This window comes from Lissotriton vulgaris, chromosome 4_1 (assembly GCF_964263255.1).
Source record: "Lissotriton vulgaris chromosome 4_1, aLisVul1.2, whole genome shotgun sequence".
NCBI classification, from domain to species: domain Eukaryota; kingdom Metazoa; phylum Chordata; class Amphibia; order Caudata; family Salamandridae; genus Lissotriton; species Lissotriton vulgaris.
The window spans coordinates 1,604,996,800-1,605,020,208 of record NC_141691.1 but is presented as its reverse complement, the minus strand read 5'-3'; the positions used below and the strand labels follow the sequence as shown (position 1 = coordinate 1,605,020,208).

Below are 23,409 nucleotides of genomic sequence, written 5' to 3'. Positions count from 1 at the left end.
GCTTTTCAAAGAAGATCCCCACAAGAAGTGCATTTACTGCCTGTACCCTGACCATCAGGTAAAGGACTGCAAGATATGTAGGACCTTCCCTCAGAAGACCCTCAGGGACAGAGAGGGACGCTTGCTTTTGTGGCTACAAAAGCTCAAGGATCAAGATAATCCTGCTTCTGAGGTAGGCAGTATTGCCTCTGGGTCTACTGCAGCTTCTAGGAAGAGAGCTGCTGAAGGTGTTATCTCCTCCTGGGGCCAAGATTGTAAAGAAGCAACAATCTTCTAAGGGGTCTGAGAGGCCTTCCACTTCTAAGGCTACTCCACCTACTCAGAGCAAACTTTTGCCATCCACACCCCCGAGAAGAGCGACCAAAAATTTAACTCAAAAATTAACTTCTGAGTAGACTTTACCTCAGAAGAAGATGTTGTCGACGCTGTAGTAGACTCCTTCGTCTACGAAGATTCCCGTCGACGCAACATCTACGTCTACGGTAACTTTCTCTTCGCCTAAGCCTGAGATGATAATGTCGACAGCGTCTTCTCCGTTGACGATGGTTCATGTCTCTGTCAGGCCTATCTCGTCTACAAGAGAATCTTCATCTGCCATGGTCAGCGCCCCTTCGGCGGCCAAGCTGAAGAAGATTTCATCGACGATTGCTTCGTCGACCCCAACGTCGACGGTTGCTCCATCGCCGTCGACGACTCCTGCACCGTCGACTATTAGATCGTCTACGAAGACTCCATCGTCGACGAAACCTTCCTCGTCGGCGGAGACAACTCAATCGTGGACGACGACCTTATCATCGTCAGGATCCAAGCCCATGTCGACGAGCCCGTCGATGGGGCCTCCGTCGACGCCGCAACTGTCTACATGCACCACCATGCAGGTTTGGTCACCGTCTACAGCTTTCACATCAACACCAAAGCCATCCTTGCTTCAAAGACGCGGTTCTGTTCTAGAACCTTTATCTCCTCTATGCCTGTCACCTCAAACAGTACTCCTACAGGTCCCTGACAAGTTGCTGGACTCTGAGGATATTGAGGAGGATTCTGACCTGGATGAAAGGTTTGGGACAGCTACAAGTCCTTCGGAATTGCACATCAAATACCAAGAAGAGGACGATCAAGAGGGCCAACCTTCGCCTGAGCATATAACATCACCCGTTACTAATGTCCCCTCAGCTCAGATGCCAGTAGCATTGCTAACAAATCTACAGCACATGCTAAATGACTATTACAAGCGCTTTCCACCGTCTGAGTCAGCGGACTCTGTGCCTCCTACACCTGAGGTGCAAACGTCCATATCTGATTTCAGGTCTCCTCCGCCTGTAGCTTCCCATCAGCCTGAAGAACACCAATCTTCTGACGAAAAAGAGAGAGAGGAAGGTGAAGTCGATGACAGATCCTTGATGTCGGAGTGGGACGATTATCCGGTCCAAACACCTTCTCCTTCACCTCCGGTTACCGCTGATTCACCTCCAGTAGATGTTGGAGGATTCCATCTTCTTATGGAAAGAGCTACAAAACGCTTCCATATTGACATTGAGACTACACAGCAGGAATGCTTCCTCTACGATTTCAAGGACCAGCCAAGGAATCAGACTAAGTCAATACCTATTATTGATTTCATCTGGAAAGAGGGAATTAAGGTGATGTCCACTCCTGCATCTATCCCTCGAGTATGCAGAGGATAGATAAAAAATATAAGGCTCCTGAAAAGTCCCCAGCTTGCCTTATAGGACACCCGAAATTGGATTCGGTGATCATACAGGCTGCACAGAAGCGATCTAGAAATCCTTCCTCTCCAATCGCAGCCTCACCGGATAGAAATGACAGGCGGTAGATGCTATTGGGAAGCGTGCGTCTACAATGGCAGCAACTACAGTCCGGGCTGCCAACTCATTAGCCATTCTGGGCAGATATGACCGGCAAATTTGGTCTGACATCTCGCCATATATCAACATGCTTCCAGAGCCCTCCAAGACAGAAGCTCTGAAAACACTGCAGGAGGGTGAGAGAATCTCGGCTGAGATGATTGACTTTGCAGTTGATGTGGCTTTGACTGGATTCAGGCAGTTAGCAGGAGCTGCTGTCTTGCGCAGGCAAGGCTGGCAAAGAGCGACTTCGTTCCGCCAGGAGGTGCAAGCTAAGGTATTAGACATGCCTTACGACGGGGAATTTTTGATTGGCCGCAAGTAGAGGAAGCCTTGCAGACAATCAAAAAGGACACGGAGACAGGTAGGTCCCTTCTCACCTTACAATTTCGGAAGCCCCCCTTTCAAGGTTCGAGAGGACGTGGATCGTCCTCTACTAGAGGAGGTTATTATCAGCAATCCTCATACAAGCAAGGGAATCAACGTCACCAAACCCAACGTTACCAGTCTTACGGCCAGCGCAATACTAATTATTCCCAAAGCAAAAGAAAGCCTGCCTACTGCGGAAAGGATAAAAGACCATGAGTTTCATCACCTGCCACCGCTACTGCCGCAGTCTCACATAAAAATTAGAGTAAAGATCTCAAAATTCTACTCAAAATGGTCCTCAATAACATCAGACAGGTGGGTCTTGGACATTGTGGCCAAGGGCCATGCCCTTGAATTCGAAAAGTTTCCTCCAAATGTTCCCCCAAGGGGCCCACCTCCAGCTCATCTCAAAGAGTTGTTTACCCAGATTAATTTGATGTTAAAAAAAAGGAGCAATCGAAAATGTCCCTCAGGTTCAGAGAGGAGCAGGATTTTACTCCAGATTATTTCTAATAAAGAAGAAGTCTGGGGAATGGCGTCCAATTCTGGATCTTCGTGCCCTCAACAAGTACTTGAGAAAGCTAACGTTTCGGATGCTATCACTCCAAGAAATACTGCATCTTCTTTCGGCGGGAGAATTCATTGCCACCTTGGACCTCTAAGATGCGTATTTCCACATCCCCATTTTACACCGTCACAGGAAGTTCCTTCCTTTCAGGGTGGCTGGCAGGGATTTTCAGTTCAAGGTCCTCCCCTTTGGGCTGCGTTCGGCGCCCAGGGTGTTTACGAAGGTCCTGGCTCCAGTAGCAGCACACCTCCTGCTGGAGGGAATACAAATATTTCCCTACTTAGACGATTGCCTTATCAAGGCGAGTTCTTACGCAAACACAGACGACCATATCCAATGGTGTCTGTCTCTCTCCCAGTCACTGGGTCTTTACATCAATTTCAGCAAGTCACAACTAGAATGGTCCCAAAGACCAACTTTCTTGGGAGCAACCTTGGACACACAACTGGTCCAAGCTTTCGTATTGGACGAGAGACCAGAAAGAATACAGGGCATGGCTCGGATATTACTCTCTAAGTCAGTTTCAGTCCGACAGTTCAAGTCTTTTCTGGGGATGATTTCTTCTTGCATTCCTTTGATACCGAATTGCCGTCTCAGGATGAGACCTCTTCAAGAAGAACTCAACCTGCAATGGCTGCAGGTCTCCGGCTCATTCGAAGATCTCATCTGAATCACCCCTCGCATCTGAGGTGCTCTTCTCTGGTGGATTCAAAAGAAAAATTTATAACAGGGTTGCGCGTTCCTCCAAGACGCACCAAACTTCACAATCACCACGGGCGAATCCCTCGAAGGTTGGGGAGCACATCTTCAAGGGCTGACTGTCAGCAGGAGATGGAGCCCTCAACAGAAGGTCTCGCACATCAATCTATTGGAGCTAAGAGCCATCTTCCTAGCCCTCAAGTCCTTTCGCGCAATCGTTCAAGGGGCCATAGTATTGGTTCGCACAGACAGTACTACAAGCATGCATTATTTAAACAAACCGGGAGAAACGAGGTCGGCTCTTCTGTCTCAGGAAGCCCAAGAGTATGGGCATGGGCAACACGACACAGAATCAATCTTTTGGCGGTCCATGTACCGGGAACGGCAAACATTCTTGCGGACACTCTCAGCAGGACAACGGTGTCCACCCACGAATAGGAACTTCATCAACCAACGGTGGATCGCAATTTTTCAACAGTGGGGCCATCCAGATCTAGACCTCTTTGCGACCAAGAAGAACAGCAAATGCCTGTTCTTTGCAACCTTGCATCCCCACAAGGACTCTCAGGGGAATGCTTTTTCGATCAACTGGTCTCAAATTTATGCTAACGCCTTTCCTCCGATACCGTTGGTTCCCAGAGTTCTCCAGAAGATGAAAAAAAGAACTGTGTTGCCTGATTCTCATTGCCCCCAGGTGGCCTCGCCAATACTGGTTCACCGAGCTCCTTCTCCTATCGGAGTGCGAACCAATTCAGGTTCGACCAATACCGGATCTCCTCTCCATCCAGGATGGTCAGATTTACGGCTTCTCTGAAATTAGCGGCTTGGCGCCTGAGTACCTTGAATTCGCCCATCTAAATATCTCTGCAGATTGCAAGGAGGTACTAGCCAAAGCAAGAGCACCTGCTACGATAAAAACATACAGACTTAAATGGAAGAGATTCTTTATCTGGTGTCACTCTGCTGGGATTCATTCTTTTCAAGCAAGGCCAGATCAGATATTGCCTTTCTTCTTACATCTGGCAAAATCGGGATTATCTCACACAACTCTAAAGGTTTTCCTAGCAGCCATTTCAAGGTATCGTCTGGATGGGTCCACTTCACTTTACTCTTCAAGAATAATACAGCAAGTCTTTAAAGGACTTTTCAGAATGTTTCCTCCGGTACGTCATCCACCGCCATCGTGCCATCTCAATATAGTGTTAGCGCAGCTCATGCGCCACCCTTTTGAACCAATTCACAGAGTGGATTTAAAATTTCTTACATGGAAAGTATCGCTTTTGTTGGCTTTGACTTCATCTAGAAGAGTCAGTAATGTCCAGGCTTTCACGTTCCATCCACCTTTCTTGCAGTTCACGTCTAATTCAGTAGTGCTCCACACGAACCCAAAATTCATGCCTAAGGTGCCTTCGAACTTTTACCTGAACGAGCCAGTCATCTTATGGACCTTTTTTCCTAACCCACAATCCCCTGTGGAAAGGGCATACACTAGACATCAAGAGGTATTTAAAGTTGTATTTACAAAGGACCTCTACAATACGCAAATCTGATCAATTGTTTGTCGCTTATGGAAAAATTCGAGAAGGTCATGCAGTGTCTAAACAAACAATAGCAAGATGGATCTCTGCAGCTATTGACTTTTGCCATATACAAGCAGGAAGACCTTTGCAGGCAGCTCCAAGGGCTCACTCTACGAGAGCCATGTCTTCCTCGACTGCTCTTTTCGCTGGGGTTCCTTCCTCTTCAGCACATCTGCAGAGCAGCAACCTGGGCCAGCAGACATACTTTCACCCAAGCACTATTGTTTGGATGCAGCCAGCGAGACTGATGCTTCAGTGGGTCAAGCAGTTCTGCGTAATCTTTTCAGATAAGGGTGAGCCTCTGTTTCCCTCCTCCTCTTACTGCTTTTCAGACGCTTATTCATGCTGATCATTATGTACATTCTCATGTAACTGCAAATTTTCAGGCTTAGAAATGAGACATTTATTACATGATTGTGTTTTTCATATGTACAAATTGATGCTTCAAATAGCGTCTTCCAAGCATGGATGTGCTATCTACTCTGATTCAGGCATGTGAATTTATGAAAGACACCCCAATACTGGAGAAGAATAATAGTTACTTACCTGTAATCTGTGGTTCTCCAGTATTTGTGTCTGTCATAGATTCACATGCAACCCGCCCACCTCCCCTCAGAGGCTCATAGTCTAGATTGGTTTACCATCACTCCTGTGTGAGAAAATCTGAGAGCCTGAGCCTCTGGGGAGAACTTTCTGGTGGGTGCTGTCGCCTGATTGGCTGCAGTTTGGGCTATACAAAATGACTAGGATAGTCATGAGTGTGCAACTTTTTTCTCCTGTAGCTTAGGCTACTTTACTTCTTGGTTGGTTATTACCAGGTTTTTTCTATGTTATTATGGGATATTATTGCTTTTTTATGTACCGTGGGACTCCCACTCCGATGACGGGTAATGATTCAGGCATGTGAATCTATGAAAGACACCAATACTGGAGAACCACAGATTACAGGTAAGTGACTATTGTTCTTTTCCTTTATCATTTCTTGTGCTTTACCTACTTCAGTAACGCACTTAAGAAGTATTGCAACATTTGGGATATAGGTTTAGATATCATTGAATTTAAATACTCTGGATGGAGAACTAAGATTAGAAGTAAGTAACGTTTCCTTCTGGGATTTGATGCAGTTGGAAATAAATCTTCTTTTCCTTTTTTCCAGTCCTAAAAGGAGCACTGAAAAACGTAATCGTGAGCAGGAGAATAAATATATAGAAGAGCTTGCAGAGCTAATTTTTGTAAATTTCAATGATATTGACAACTTCAACTTTAAACCTGACAAATGTGCAATCTTAAAGGAAACTGTGAAGCAAATTCGTCAGATTAAAGAACAAGGTAAGACGTGCAGTTATCAATTTTGAAGTGTTTTCCTTTTGTTTTTTAACTTGAAAGCAATGCAATTCGCAAAAATGTTGTTTTATAGTGATCTCATGTTTCAAACGCATCCTTCAAAAATTAATAAATACAGACTCATTAGTTTATTTCCCTACAGGATTATTAGCTTGTTTCCCATCAAGATTAATGAGCACTCTGCTTTGTCACATTGGATCTTCAGGTGTATAAAACTTTGTAAACTGCATACCGAGATAACCTTTTATAGTCATTTTGGACACAACTTCAATCTGTACCACATTCCCTTCTCAAAATACGCTAGTTTTAAGGAGTTTTTGCTTCAAGGTTTTGCGAAGGAGGCACTACAGGTCCAAAGCAGGCTCTGGGCAGAAAAGCTGGTCAACCCCTTGCCACTTCAAAACCTTGAAGCAAAAACTCCTTAAAACTAGCGTGTTTTGAGAAGGGAATCCCCCTCTCACACATAGATAAACACTTAGGGCGTGTAGACACATAGTCTGAATCACACACCCACTAGTTTAATTACACACACATTTTAAATCTGTCCTGAAGAAAGCTAGCATATTCATAAGGCACTGGCTGAAACATGTTGACTCATCTAAGGATGTGGGAGGTCGTAACTCGCCTCTAACATCCAACAGCCTTATTTTTAACCGCTGACGGTGGCCCAGGTATTAAAGTTTGATTTACCTTTGGGTACTGGGACCTCCGCCAAGCCGTTTTAAACTCACATTCATAACACTCTTCACCGCACACTCAGCGACATACCTGTTCCGCTGTAATCAGGCGTCGAAGCACACCCGGGACACGCTAGGTGTCACTGGGTGGTCCCGATGATGAAGCATGCCATCAACCAGGTTGGTGGGTGAGGGCTTCATGAGCACACCTACCAGGTGCCACTACCCCCTGACGAAACATACCTGAGTCATTTAAATTTAAAAATTAAATTTTGTTAATCCTCCCCCCTCTACTTAAGCTAGTCTCTTTTTGATTAAACTCTATATAATCCGGGGATATGGACTAGCTTTTTGGTCCTCTCTCTCCCTCTTGATACACAATTAAATATATATGGTCCTGAAGTTCGTGTTGCTATGGTGAAACACACATTAGCATAAGCTCTGAAGTATTTGTAATAGTAGTAATAACATTATTATGGTGATAATTTATTGGATATGATAAGTTATTTCTCCATCGTACCATTCCAATACAGTGTTTTGCAAAACAAATAAAGCTTTTTGAGAAAGTTAACCGTCAGTTTTTGATCTGGATAATAGCTCTGAAAGTTGCAGTGAACAGGTGTAACTTTTTGGCAACTATTTGATCAGTTAAAATTGTATTGGCTGCTCCACAAGAGACATAGATTACCATGAATGCCGCAGCAATACACTTTGTTGAATGCAGTACTTAATGCAGATATTAGCACATTCTACTAAGCAGGAAATTGAGGAGCATCAGCAACTCATAAACAAGACGAGGACAATGGTCAGGCTTCGCTGGACCATATTTAACCCTTTATAAATTAGTTCCCAGAGCACCTTGTTAGCCTATTTTGCTGTGGATGCATATTATTTTGGTACTCACAGAATACACGTGCAGTCACTATTTATCATCCGAAAAAGCCATGGTACCATGCCTGAAAAAAGATTGTCAGATCTGCAGTACTCCACCATGTGTTATTTCAAGCATGCTGTTGTGTTGTTAAATGGCATATCCCAACCTGCTTTGAGCCACACACTGGTACTGGAAAATAATGCCACTTTGCGGAAATTGCTATGCTGTATCATGTTCCTCAGTGACTCGCTAATCTCAATGCTATAAAAGATTTTAATGCCAGAATAAAAGTGTGAGTGTGTCCACACGTTATTCCAAGGCTCCTTACAAAAAGCTTTAGCCTTTCTGTATCTCTGGTTTCTTTAAGCTCAGGAACCATGCCTAGCTAGATGTATTTCATGAGCACCATAATCAAACATAAATCAGCTGACTGTAGCATTGGCTTGAATACAGTAAACATAAATACAAAATAAAAAGCAACTGCCTGGCAACATCCCATGCACCCCACCACAAATCCATGCATGTCACATATTTTACAACTGGGTTCTACCACTGGAAATAACATTCAAACATCATACATTCACTTATACAGCTCAACAACAAACCACAAATTTAACCAATCCAGCTCAACTGTTAACCAGAAGGTTATTAAATTATAAAAATGTTTTCAACTTTCCAACCGCATTTCTTATTATCATAGAAATATGGAAGCCTCTAATAATGCCTCCAAAGAAATCACCTTAATAGTTACAGACTTAGCAAACGCTCTAACCAGCAGTAAAAATGCTCATAGCTTGTGTGGCTGTAGGTACACATGCTTTTTTATGCCTCCCACCAAGTGATGGGATTGGACGTTTGCAACTTGATTTGTTGGAGTCTTTTGAGTTACAAGGTATGGAGACTCCACCTTTAGCTGGCAATGTGCATGAGCATAAGCTCCATTGATAAGATTGTTTTTCTCCGTTAACGGTGTTTCAGCGCAGCTCCCGGAATTAATGCCTTCAACGTTCCTGGAGCCTGATCTTCTCCTATGCCGTCATCAGAAGAAAACCTTTGTCAGTCGTTTTTATCCAGCAACTCACTTTGGAGAATGTTGTGGAAGCCAAGATCCCCGACCTTCGGAACTCCCACACTTCTCCTGGTTCCTTCCCTTTTGTAATGACTGTGGTGTATGAAGAGGTGTTGGGGGGGGGGATGAAATGGACGTCCTTCAGGAAATGTCCTCCGTGCCACACAAAATATCCCTGGACTGACCCACACTGGGTCTCTAATATGCCTCTCATCAGAGCATGACGACACTCGCAGCACGTCCTGACCCGCCTTCTGGTGCAAAAAGACGCTTCGACAGCAGAAAGTTAGACGCTGGGAACATCTCAAGGTGGAGCGATCCTTCGCGGAAACACCAGACATCTTTGGCATAGCTGACCCCCTTGGCACCGAAGAAGGGGTCACAGTTTCGGCAGGTGTCCCCGTGCATCAACCCACCCAAAACGGTCCTTGTAAAGTATGACTGCAATTCGTTACCTAGAGAATCAGGGCATTGCACACTTTGCGCAGTTATCAGCAGTAGTACAGTGTGTCTGACATTGGGCAATTCACTATCTGATACACCTGCTGGGGGTGGACAACAAGTTTGAAGACCTGATCAGCAGGATACAGCCACAAGTCCATGAGTGGGGAACTCCTTTCGCAAGCCCTACTCCTGTACTTCAGTCATTAGGCTTTCCCTGAAGAACACCTTTTCGCCACCATACACAGCGCAAAATGCCCAAATTTGCCTACAGGTTTATACACTCCAGTCCATGGGTGGGCAATGCTCTGTGGATGAACTGATCAGGGATCTTTGGATACACTTTTCTTCCTCTCCCTCTTCTACCATACATGATGAGGAAACTGCAGCAAACAGCCCTCACTGTCATTCTGGTGGCTCCCACATAGGCCAGACAAATATGGTTCTGGATCCTTCTAGACCTGCCCATTGCCCACACGAGAAACTCCCAAACAGGCAGGACCACCTAACAGAAAATCAAGGTTAAGTCACCCACCTGGACCCCATGCAAGTCAGCCTAGCCATCTGATTTCTTAAGTCCTAGAGTTTGGCTACCTTAACTTAGCTCAAGAGTCCAGGGACCTACTTAAGGAAGCCATTAGACCTGCCAGAAGCACATACTAGGCTGCGGATTGGAAACAGTTTGTTCTCTTCCAGGGGATCCTCATCAATAGTCATAAGCATTAGAATATTCCCGCCCATGCGCGGGACCCCGGAAACAATATATTATATGTGCCCCACATATACATATACATATATATATATAAATATATATATAAAAATAAGCAATTGCAGCCAAATAAAACAGTAGAGCTGGAATATGCTGTGAAGAATTTCCACCATACATGTGTATTAGCATTAGAAACATGATAAACAACACAAATGCTTGTTTAGAAACTGTTTTAATGCTTAGAAAACAGCAGAAATTCTTATAAGACACTGTAAGCATATACAGCTCCCAGGCTGCATTGCAAATACCCAGTCTAAAAAGACTGAAAAGCTAACCCTGTGGCTGCATGTACCAAAACTGACGCTGTGCCTTTAAGGCACCTCTGCCCCTAGCTTCCCATCATGCCTCAGGGGTTACAGTTAGGTCAGTTGTTCTTTCCGGCTCCTTCAGGAAGGACCCTGGATACACAGCTCCACAATTTTTCTGCCTTTTTCAGTCAGAAAAGCTTCTAAAGAACATTTTTTTGATTTACTTTGACTTTTTACATCAGGGTCAAGTAAATAACTGCTTAGCAGTCGAATTTTTGTGAGGTTTTTCCTGTCAGGATGCCTTCATTATTCGATGATTGCCCTTCTTGTGGCCACAAGAAGGCAAAAACGGACTCTCATGAGGTCTGTATTTTATGCTTGCCAGAAGATCATGATCCAAAGGACTGTTCTCATTGTCAAAACCTGTCTGACAGAACTTTAAAAGACAGGGAGAGGAACAGGCTCTATGGTTTGGCCCAAAGATCCATGAGGGGAAGATCTACAGAGAGGAAGAGTTCAAAGAGACCCAGAACTCCCTCTAAAGGCAAGTCAGAGCGTCCATCGACCTCAGCGCCGGGCTCGGCGCTGAAAAAACAACATCTGATGGAAAAATCGAAAGATAAAGCTCCGTCGACGTCGGGACCGGCGTCGACGAGGAAATCGTCGTCGAAAAGAAAATCACCGACGACGAAGAAAGCTCCGCCGTCGTCAACTAGGCGACGATCGGCGTCGAGAGAAGCCACGAGATCTCCGTCGACGAGAAGATCGACGTCAAGACGTAAGTCAACTCCGCCGCCGTCAACCAGGCGACGGTCGGCGTCGAGAGACAGAATACACTCGCCGTCGTCCCAACGTCGACAGGCTTCGAAGAGTGTGACACCTCCGCCGAAGTCTCCACGGAGGCGCTCGGCGTCGAGGAGCAAGAGCCCCCTCGGACGATCGTCGTCGAGGAAGGGATCATCGTCGAAGACGTGTCGGCGCTCGACGTCGAGGATGTCCGATCCTCCGCCGTCGCCACATGCCAGGTCGACATCAAGGGCTTCGTCGACGACAGGACGTCGAAGGCCATCTCCGTCGCCGACAGACCAACGTCGGCCGACGTCGAGACCTCCGTCGACGGCAGGGCAACGCCGTTCGACGTCGAGACCTCCGTCGACGGCAGGGCAACGCCGTTCGACGTCGAGACCTCCGTCGACGGCAGGGCAACGCCGTTCGACGTCGAGACCTCCGTCGAAGGCGGGACGACGCTGTTCGACGTCGAGGGAAAAGACACCGTCAGCGGCTCGACATCACAGGTCGACGTCGAGAGAACACGGGTCGTCATCGAGGCGTTCGACGTCGAAGATTATCACTCCGTCGACGCCGCAGAGGCGTCCAACGTCAAGGGAAAGACTTCTAAGACGTCCGCCAACACCGGTGAGACGAAAATCCCCTTCAGTGCCTTCGACTATTTTGGTGACCCAATCGGCTTCTCACCATTCCTCCTCAAGGGCCTCTAGCTCATCGAGGTCCAGTTCCAGGAGTAGAAGTCCGTTGCCCCAGCGAAAGATAACACTCTCGCCAAGATGGTATGCTCCTTTGCACACGTGGAAGGATTCTGGAGCGACGGAGAGGCTGCAAAGATATGTAAGCCCACTCCACAGGTCACCTCTTCAGAGACTGGTAGAAGAGGCAGACAGACAGAGTCCTATCAGGCACCAATCACGCTCTCGGGAGAGAGCGGAAAGGTCACATACCCCCAGGGTCTCCCGATCACCGCGGAGAGAGCGTCCCAGATCTCAAACGCCGAGAAGGGAGAAACGAACTGAGAGGTCGAGATCTCCACGAAGGGAGCGTCGGAGAGAATCACGTTCTCCTCGAAGGGAAGACCGACCGAGAAGATCGCCAGTGAGGAAGGTAAAATCTCACCACAGGAGAAGGAGAACACCATCAACCTCCTCCTCATCCTCTTCAAGATCTTCTAAAAGGGATTACTCCCCAACGCTGGCAGACAGCCCTCACTCCAGAGCTTCCCCGCTTGACGACGTCAACACATACCTAGACGTTCTTCAAAGGGGCGCTCAAAAACTTCAAATAGAAATGGCTGTTCCAGAAGTTTCCACTACTGTAATTTTTGAGACCCTTCGGCACAAATCATATTCACGGCCTTTGCTCCCATTGGTTCCAGGGATAATGGACCCAATCAAGGAGGTCTTCCTCACGCCAGCGGCAATCAGAGCGGTTCCGGCACGTATCCAGAAAAAGTATAGGCCGGCCGACTCGGATCCAATCTTTGTTAGAGGGGAGCCTGCGGCGGACTCTGTTATCGTAGCCTCAGCTAGGAAGAATCACGCAGTCGCACCCTCTTCTTCAGTTCCTCCTGACAAGGACAGCAAGACCCAAGATTCTTGGGGACGCAGAGTGTGCAGCACAGCAGCTTCATCACTGAAAGTCTCGAGTGCCTCAGCACTTCTCGGCAGATATGATAGAGCACTGTGGGACTCCATGGAACGATTCAAAGAGAAATTGCCCAAGGAGGACCAGAAGGACTTTGAGGAAACAGTGACGGAGGGCTGTTTGGTGGCAAACCAAATGATCAGTTCGTCCGCAGATAACGCACTCCTAGCAGGACATGCCTACTCGCATGGGGTTTGCGCAAGAAGATCTTCTTGGTTGCGGTTGACGGGTCTCAAACCAGATGCCCAGCAACGCATCCTCAATCTGCCCTTCTCAGGATCTTCACTCTTTGGGGAGCATGCCGATCAGGAAATGACCCGCATGAAAACCGAATTGGACACGGTGAAGGCGGTTGGTCTGGAAAAGAAGAAAGAGCCGTTCAAGCGACGCTTCAAGACCAACAAGAACCGGGGAGGCCAACAGAGGGTTCAAACCCCTCAATGGTCTCAGAACAAGCCACAAGGGAAGACACAATACAGAGGAGGAAAATCAGGCAGAGGCAGAGGCGGACATCATCAGTCCTCTGCCACGCCCAGAGGAGGCAAGGCCTGAGCAGTGGCTTCCTCTGGCGCCGTTACCCACTCCAGTGGGAGGAAGTGCTTCGCAACACCTGGAAGAGTGGGTCAGCATCACAAAAGATCAGTGGGTGCTGAATATACTGCGCAATGGATATGCGCTACGTTTCCGGAAGAGACCACAACCGATTCCTCCAAAAAAGACTCGCTCGTACCATCTAAACCTCCTCAAAAGGGAGGTGAGCGTCCTCTTGCAGAAAAACGCAATCGAAGAGGTACCCCCATCCCAAAGGGGGAGAGGAGTGTACTCAAGGTATTTTCTAGTCCCCAAAAGAGACCAAGAGGACAAGTTCAGACCGATTCTAGATCTTCGGTCCCTCAACAAAGTGGTGGTCAAAGAGAAGTTTCGCATGCTGGCACTTCATCAGATATGTCCTCATCTACAAAGTGGAGATTGGATGTGTTCGGTGGATTTACAGGACGCGTACTTCCACATTCCTATCACACCAGGTCATCGGAAGTACTTGAGGTTTCTGGTAGGGAACAAGCATTACCAGTACAAAGTACTTCCGTTCGGTCTGAAATCCGCACCAAGGGTGTTCACCAAGTGCATGGCAGTGGTAGCGGCATGTCTACACAAAAAAGGTCTGTTTGTGTACCCATATCTGGACGACTGGCTCCTGAAGAGCCAGTCCCCTCATCAAGCCACCAAAGACTGTCGTCTGTGTCTTCAACAACTACACAGGCTTGGGCTCCACGTGAACACAGAAAAGTCAGTCCTGCATCCCACGCAAACCATCCACTATCTAGGAGCGGTCCTAGACACAAATTTAGGAAGAGCGTTTCCTTCGCAGGAGAGACTATCTTCCATGGGGCAGAAATGCAGAAAGTTACTTCAGTCTCCTCGTCCAAAGGTGCGAGAAGTGGCGTCTCTACTGGGCTCCATGGCGTCCTGCATCTTCCTAATTCCAAACGCCAGGTTGAGGATGCGTCCTCTTCAAGAGTCTGTGGAAGACCAGTGGGACCAAGCGACGGGAGATTGGGAGGATCGAATCATCCTATCTCAAGCAGCACTATCCTCAATACAGTGGTGGACTCGCCCTCGGAATGTCTTGCAGGGAGTCCCTTTTCAGCAGCCTCTTCCTTCGATGTCTGTGATAACGGACGCATCTCTGGAAGGTTGGGGTGCTCACATGGGTCGTCTTCAGATTCAGGGTCGCTGGTCGACCAACCTTCAGACTTACCATATCAACATGCTGGAACTTCGAGCAGTACATCTGGCGCTCAAAGCGTTCCTTCCAGCAATCACAACGGACAAGATCTTGGTTCAGACGGACAACACTACAACAATGTTCTATCTGAACAAGCAGGGAGGAACACGGTCTCGCCCTCTGTCTCAGGAGGCCCAAGCCATATGGCACTGGCTTCTGGCTCGGGGACTGTCGGTGGTGGCAGTACACCTTCCAGGCGAGCTAAACACAAAGGCGGACGCACTCAGCAGGCACTTCGAAGATCAGCCAGACTGGGTGCTAAACGACGAAGTAGTCGAAGAACTCTTCCGTTGCTGGGGCCATCCAGACATAGATTTATTCGCGGACGACGAAAACGCCAAATGCCACGCCTTCGCGTCCAGGTTCCACCGACCAGGGACACAAGGGAACGCTCTCCTGCTGGAGTGGACAGGAATGTTCGCCTATGCGTTTCCTCCTCTGGCTCTGATTCCGAAGGTGGTGGCCAAGCTCATCAGATCGAGCATGGACATGATCCTAGTTGCTCCGGATTGGCCGCGACAATGGTGGTATCCAGACCTATTACATCTGTCGCTGTGTCCACACAGACGTCTGCCATGCAGACCAGACCTGTTGAGCAAAATGAACGGGAGGATCCTGCATCCCAACCTCCCGTCACTGAACCTGACTGCATGGCTCCTGAGGTCTTGCAATACGGACACTTAAATCTGCCTCCAGAATGTATGAATATTTTAAAAGAGGCAAAGAGGCCTTCCACTAGGGCGTCTTATGCATTCAAGTGGAAGAGATTTTTCATTTGGTGTAGGGACCATGGCTTTGATCCCACCACAGGACAAGAAGAGGTAGTCCTCCCTTACCTCCTTTACCTAGCGACATCAGGGTTGAAATACGCTTCTATCAGGGTTCACCTATCTGCCATAGTAGCGTACAGAAAATCACCTACACAAACGTCGTTTTTTCAGGTCCCAGTGGTTAAGGATTTCCTTCAGGGATTGAAGAAGGTCTATCCCCCTGTGAGAAATCCTTCTCCTCCCTGGGAGTTGAACCTGGTTCTCTCCAGGCTGATGTCTTCACCGTTTGAACCTATACACAAGGCCTCCTTGCAGCATCTCACTTGGAAGGCGGCCTTCTTGGTGGCAATAACCTCTGCTCGCAGGGTTAGCGAGATTCAAGCACTCTGCACCAAGGAACCCTACACGGTGTTTCACCACAACAGAGTGGTAATGAGAGCTCACCCCTCTTTCCTTCCAAAAGTGGTATCGGATTTTCATATAAACCAAACGATTACCCTTCCTTCGTTCTTTCCTAACCCATCGACCCCAGCTGAGAGGTCGTTGCACTCGTTAGATCTTAAACGGGTGCTAAAATTTTACCTAGAAAGAACAAAGGGCACCAGAAAGACAGACCAACTCTTTGTCAATTATGGGTCAATGAGGACCGGGTTTGCGGCAGCCAAGAGGTCCATCTCCAGATGGATTGTCTCATGTATCAAACTAGCATACCAGCTGGCTGGCAAACCTTTGTTACAATCACCCAAAGCTCATTCCACTAGAGGGAAGGCAGCCACAACAGCGTTTTTACATGACATTCCCATGTCAGAAATTTGCAAGGCTGCGACATGGAAATCAGTCCATACCTTTACAAGGCATTATTGCCTAGAGTCTGATTCCAGAGCGGATTCTCAAGTAGGGCAAGCCTCCTTGAGAAACCTATTTGGGTAGTATAAGGCCTACTGTTTGGGCCTACGAATGTGAATGTTACCTGTTGATTCCTTTGCCCGCAGGGATGAGGTGAGGCTCGCTACTCTATTCTAATGCTTATGACTATTGATGAGGATCCCCTGGAAGAGAAGGATTAGTTACTTACCTGTAATCCTAGTTCTCTTCCAGGGGTATCCTCATCAAAGTCATAAGCAACCCTCCCGCCTCCCCGGGCAAAGGACTTTGTTTATGAAGTAGGAGATGTTTTAACCGGTTATTACCATGGTTTTGTTTTCAGTCTCCGAAAAGAACAACTGACCTAACTGTAACCCCTGAGGCATGATGGGAAGCTAGGGGCAGAGGTGCCTTAAAGGCACAGCGTCAGTTTTGGTACATGCAGCCACAGGGTTAGCTTTTCAGTCTTTTTAGACTGGGTATTTGCAATGCAGCCTGGGAGCTGTATATGCTTACAGTGTCTTATAAGAATTTCTGCTGTTTTCTAAGCATTAAAACAGTTTCTAAACAAGCATTTGTGTTGTTTATCATGTTTCTAATGCTAATACACATGTATGGTGGAAATTCTTCACAGCATATTCCAGCTCTACTGTTTTATTTGGCTGCAATTGCTTATTTTTATATATATATTTATATATATATATGTATATGTATATGTGGGGCACATATAATATATTGTTTCCGGGGTCCCGCGCATGGGCGGGAATATTCTAATGCTTATGACTTTGATGAGGATACCCCTGGAAGAGAACTAGGATTACAGGTAAGTAACTAATCCTTCAGCGTTGTACCCAGAGACACACCTACAGTACAAGACCGTGTTTGCTACCTTCTACATTTACAAAAGTCCAATTTAGCCTACGCCTCCATTCAACTGCACCTAGTTGCTATTGCTGCAGAAGGGGGGAACACTCTTCACTCTTTAAGATCTCTGTTAATGCTTTTTTGCTGCGCCTTAAACATGTCATCCCACCTAGGATACCACATGCCACAGTCTTGAAGCGCAATATTGTCCTCGCCAGAATCCTGGAATACCGCCACCCACACCAAACTACTGTGTTCTCACCCATTGCAGTTTCTCTCCTGGAAGATCACCTTTCTGGTACCAGTAACATCCCCCAGTCGCACTAGTGAGCTACAGGCTCGAATACTGCAAGACCCTTTCTCACAGGTTCATAATGATAAGGTGATACTTATGACCAACCCCAAGTTCCTGCCGATGGTAGTCTTTCCATTCCACCTTAACCAAACATATGAGCTCCCTGTCTTCTTTCTATAACCTGACTCGGTAGATGAGACCGAACTTGACAAACATGGCTTGAAGTGTGCTCTCATGTATATAGATAGTATCAAATCTTTCCGTAAAGCACAACAACTTTTTGTTGGCTTGGTTCATAAAAGACAACTCGTAACTAAGGCTGATATTGCCAGGTGGATTGTTCAATGCATCCAGACCGGTTACCTCAAAGCCAAAAGGACCCTACGCACCCACACCATGCTGCATTCTCCCTGCAAGCAGTGTGCCACAATGACCTTTTTTGAGAGCATACCCATAGCAGACATCTGTAAAGCTGTCACATGCTCCACGCACCTTAACAAAGCATTGTGTGGATATCCTTGCAAGGGAACAAGCTAGAGTTGGTCAACCTTTCAGAAAAATTCTATTCCAGACCTCTACTTCATCAACTGGCTAGCCACTGCTTAGGGGAGTACTGCTTTACAGTTGTTGCAGAGCATGTGTTTCTACAGCCACACTCTCAAGAGGATTAGGTTACTAGCATCTATTTGTTGCATGTAGTGCTGTAAATTCACATGTGTTCACCTTCCTCCCTGGAAGCCACTGTTTGCTACAGATATCTTTAACCTTCAGAACTGTCCCCTCTACATACATGGCCACTGTTCAATATTGCTCACTAACCCAGATCTTCTCTCATCCCCTGTGTGAAAAACAATCTAATGGTTGAGTCGGTGCCCATGCACGTTAATGACTAGGAGTCACGATACCTTTTGCCTTGAAAGACTTTTTTGAAGAAATAAACAATGGGACCATCTCATCCGAGCTCAAGACTAGATGGCAGGCATATTCACAGCATGTGACATGCAATGAGCAGATTCTTACAGGGTTAGTACCATAATTCTCCTTGTGCATACTGTTAACCACAGATTCCTCACTGCCCTCCCAGCTCCCCATTCTGTGGAATGGCATATTTTCCATCCAACAAAGTCTCAATATAGACATCTGCATAGTGGTCTGCTATTTGATTTTACTTCCAGGGAGAGTACAGTGTCATAAAAAAAACTGATGTAAGCATGATTGGGTGGGGCTTATATGGGGCTCCAACTGTCATGAACAGAATGGAGGACACCAACTACCGACGCACAGGGGCTATGCTGAAATATTTTCTGGATCCAGTGTGGTGCTCAGGGATAATCCAAAGGTTGTGGACTCTGCCTATATAGATGGAGTATCCACCAGAAAGAGCTTTAATGAAGCAACATATCTTGTTCTCATCAGCCTTTATTGATGATATCTGAAAATACGCTTTTATGGTTTTTCTTTTCAAAAAGCTTTCTGCAAATGCGAACACTTTTAGTAAATTCGGACCCATCTTTATTTTACTTTTTCCATCTAAAATTCTAGAAAAAAGCCATCATCGCTCACCTTTGTAACTTCCTTGAAAAGAACAGCCCTCTAGTTCAGATTCAGTTCTTGCTATGGCACCAAAACCATTCTCCTTGCTGTATCCAACAGCATTAAAATGCTCTAAGATCAATAACACTCTGCAGCCTTGGAAATACTCTATTTCTCTGCACATTCAACCTGGTCTCTCAAGCTTCCCTTCTATCCAATCAGTTCAGTATCACCATAAGCATAAAGCTCTATAGTTGTTAGCTTTATTTTTCTTTTACAATCTAGTCTGCTACTTTGCCATCTTTTCTATCAGAAGCCCAACAGGTTCCCCAGGGCTCTATCAGCCCTATTCTCTTTAACATACATGATTACTGACTAGCTTCCCTAATCTGCACCTAAATATTATCTCGTTCAACAGTGCACATACACAGCATACTTTTTGTGCTTGTATGAAACGACTTTCTTCAAGGATAAGACAACTGCATAAAAATAAGCCGTTTTAAAAGTGAAATTCTCTTCTTTGCTTGTCACCCCCTCCCGTGTTTCCCAGGTTGATGGCTGCCCACTTTTCAGTCCTCATTCTATCCAAGCACACTTATATAGTGAATGGCTACCCGTGGGCCTCTCAGTGCTGTTAGTGTGGCACAAGAAGTGGGATTTACAAGAACGCAATGTGAAACAGACAGGTTTAGTGCCTTAATGAAGGGAAGCTCCTTTCCCACAGCTCAAAGAGAACAGGGAAGGGTGTTCCACAGTTTTGCTTCATTTAATGAAAACGATCGCTCTCCCGATTTTGCTTTCTTAATCAGAGGGATCTTAGCCAAAAAGTCATTGAAGAAACGTAGCTATTTCCCACGTTCATAGGCGAGCGGTGATTGAGTGATCACCGGTCCTTTTTCAAGCAGTGTCCTGTGTGTGATGCAGAGGGATTTAAATGTAATCCTCTCCACTACCGGCAGCCAATGGAGGAGACGCGGGGTTGATGCACCGGTTGATGTCATGGTAAATTGTACAGTAAACGTGCTGCAGAATTCTATACCACCTGCTTTTTTTTTATTGTGGCTTTAGGTGCTCCGAAATACAGGGAATTGCTGTAACTAGGTGGAAGAGGATAAGCACCTGGACCACAATTCTCTTTGCAGTGGGACGAAGGAAGGGTTGAATTTTGCTCAACATCCTTAGCTTACCATAGCAAACCGCGGCTAGTTTGACGGCTTGAGTATCAAATTTAAAAGACTCATCAAGCCACATTCCTAGGCTTTTGATGGCAGGGCTAGGTGATGGATTAGAACCTTTATAGCTGGCCAGGCAAAATACGAGAGAGGATCCGGGTTATTGGCCAAAAGCATAAGCTCCGTTTTGTCTCCATTCAGTTTAAGACAGGAGCTTCTCATCCAGTTTGCAACCTTCTCCAGACAGAGGTTTAAAGAGAGGCCTGCAGATCCTTCTGTCTGAGTAAGTGAGAAGACCAGTTGCGTGCTGTCGACATACATTATAACGGAAATACTGAAAGGAAGGACGATATCCACAAGAGTTCTTAAATATACATTAGAAAGGGTTGGGCTTAATGAGGAGCCTTGTGGTACTCCACAATTTAGCGGTAGAATTTCTGAGGTACAGTTTTTTTTTTTAATTTAAAAAAAAAAAGGTTTTATTATTTTAATTTCAATAATTGACAGTAACACAGCACTTCATCCCAAATTCAGTCTATCTGTACAGAATAGATGTAATACACACATTGATTGAGTTTACAGAGCCATTTAGCCAACAACCCTACTTGGGCAGGCGTCGTCAATCATCAAAACAAGGGAATAGATGGGACCGGGAAACCACACAAGTAAGTGAACAGTCATTAGAACCCAGCGTTATGTTAGGAGGGGAGCCCTCTAAGGACCCTTGCTGAACTACCCATCAGCTACAAGGCTGTAGCGTACGCCTTCCTCACACACCCTAGAGTCTAAGTCTCCCCCAATGGGCCACACTCACGGCCGACACATTCCCGTCACTGCACTGTCACCCCCGACCCCACCGTACAAGATCGTCAAGGCCTCAGCCAATCCCCGCTGGCTCGTTCACACTTTCCGGCCTTTCAGTATTTAAACCATCTACCTCATCATCTGCGTTCCGTTCCTCACTTTGCATATAAGAGACATACAAATCTCAAAAGTTTTTTGGTCTGCTTCTGGGGGGCAGAAGCTCACTGTATACCTCCGACTGTGTGGAGCAGTAAATCATATTTCTGGACCATTGTCTCAGCGTCGGGGTGGCCCCCTCATCCAACACAATGCCACTCGTCTCTTGGTGATAAGTAGCCCCATATCTACCAATCTGCGCACCGCCTTGGGCAGCGCCTTGGTATATCCCAAGAGCGCCATCAGTGGGTCCAGTGTAAGACTCAAGTCGACCACTCTACCCAATTTCTCAAACACACTTACCCAGTAGGAATGAACTCCCAGGCACATCCATGCCAGATGTATAAAATCTACAACTGGCGCATCACACCTCTCACACCTGGCATTGTCACGTAAGCCATATCTGCACAACCATTCAGGGGTATAATAAATCCTATTGTTAATGTTAAGAATGTTTTTGTATAGCGCTCAGCTACTCCGAGGAGTGTCCCGGCGCTTTGACCTAACACAAACAAAGGACAAAAGTAAAAAGGAGAAAAGAGAAATACTGCACAAACAACCAAGATTTCAAGTCCTTCCTAAAGGCCAACAGGTTAGGATTCCTGCGCAGGGTGACCGGCAGTGTATTCCACAGCTGAGGGGCTAGGCGCCGAAATGACCGGCCGCCAATCCGAGCTCTTCCTATGGCCGTGACCGAGGCCAGAGCCAAAGACTCTGATCTCAGTGATCTGGCAGGTTGGTAAAAAGCCAGCCTTTTTTGAATGTATTTAGCTCCGGTCATGTGAAGGGCTTTAAAGGCCAGAGTAAGGGCTTTAAAAGCGATAGGCTTCCGGATGGGCAGCCAGTGCAAGGTCTGCAAGAGGTCAGAAGCTCTGGCGCGCTGATGGAGTCCGAAGATGGCACGCACCGCTGAGTTCTGCACTACCTGCAGACGTTGGAGAAGGTATTCTGGAAGACCCAAATACAGGATGTTGGCGTAGTCCAGATGCGACTCAATAAGCGCCTGCACAGTGATCTTTCTATGTGCAGGTGTCAAGAGTGGAAGAAATTTGCGCTGCATCTTGAGCAAACCAAAACCCTCCCGGTAAGGCCCAGAATCTGGGGTTTCATCGTTAGATCCTTGTCAATTTTTATCCCAAGATTCTTGTCAGTCGTAGAGGCAGCCGAAGGTGGAAACATCTTCTCAGGCCACCAAGGTTGCCAGATGGGATCCGAGCGACAACCAAAGAAAAGCACCTCTGACTTATTAGAGTTACACTTGAGGCTGTGTAGATGGAACCAGTTAAACACAGCCCCCAGGCAACCTCTGATACTCTCCCCACCGAACTCAGCCCCTTTCCCACAAGTGAAAAGGAACTGCGTGTCATCGGCGTATGACAGGATCTGGGCTCCAAAGGACTCCGCCAATGCCGCCAGAGGGGTCATAAAGATGTTAAACAGGGTCGGGCTCAATATCGACCCCTGCGGGACCCCGACCTCCAGTGGCGGCACCGCGGCAGAGAAAGGAGGAGCTCATACCGTCTGACTCCGGCCAGCCAGGAAGGAGCGGAACCAACTGAGCACCGTCCCCCTATTCAAAAACTTAAAATGCACTAACCTATGCCGACCATGCAGTGACACTTTCCTGGTGTTCGTGCACCAATAAACCCACTCTTCATCCTCCGATTGCACTTTCAAGTCACGTTGCCATGCAAGTCTAGCCACAGTGTATTTATGTGACCTGTGTGAAATCGCTATCCTGTAAATAGCCGTAATCAGCTTACAGGGAGAATTGCTTTTGGTAACATGCGTCAGCTCGAGAAACTCCGCTGGCTCCTCCATGCTGTCACCCAATTGTGCTCTAATCGCCCTTCGCACTCTATGGAATTGAAATCTAGACAACAGGAAGGGTTCTACCATGCCGCCCACCACCTGCTCTAGCGTGCAGGCTACTCCATTGCGGAACAGATCACCGGCCACCCCTGCTTGAAGGTCACGTAATGCTTGTACAACAACCCGTTCAGTGCAGGGTCCTATCCACCTCATCCACTCTAGAGGCATGACCGGAGAGTACAGCAATGCATCCGCTTGATTCTGTAATAGGCAAAGCCACGCGTGCCGTGTGGCATTCAATGAATCTAAAATGCCTGTTCTACGATCCACAGGTTCCATAATAATAGCTGGCAGAGGGATAGGATCAGCAAAGAGTCTCTCTAGTCGCAAATACGGGATGTCTGCGTCTCCGTG

At 46.8% G+C, this 23,409-nt stretch overlaps 1 protein-coding gene across 3 annotated transcripts in view; it reads left to right on the top strand.

The window, feature by feature from the left end:
* NCOA2 (nuclear receptor coactivator 2) overlaps positions 1-23,409 on the top strand; it is a 768,019-nt gene that overhangs the window by 93,375 nt on the left and 651,235 nt on the right. For all 3 annotated transcript variants that reach the window (XM_086965858.1, XM_086965859.1, XM_086965857.1), the window contains exon 3: positions 6,238-6,410. In XM_086965858.1, coding sequence (XP_086821984.1) covers positions 6,238-6,410 — 173 coding nt within the window. The remainder of the gene's footprint in view (positions 1-6,237; positions 6,411-23,409) is intronic.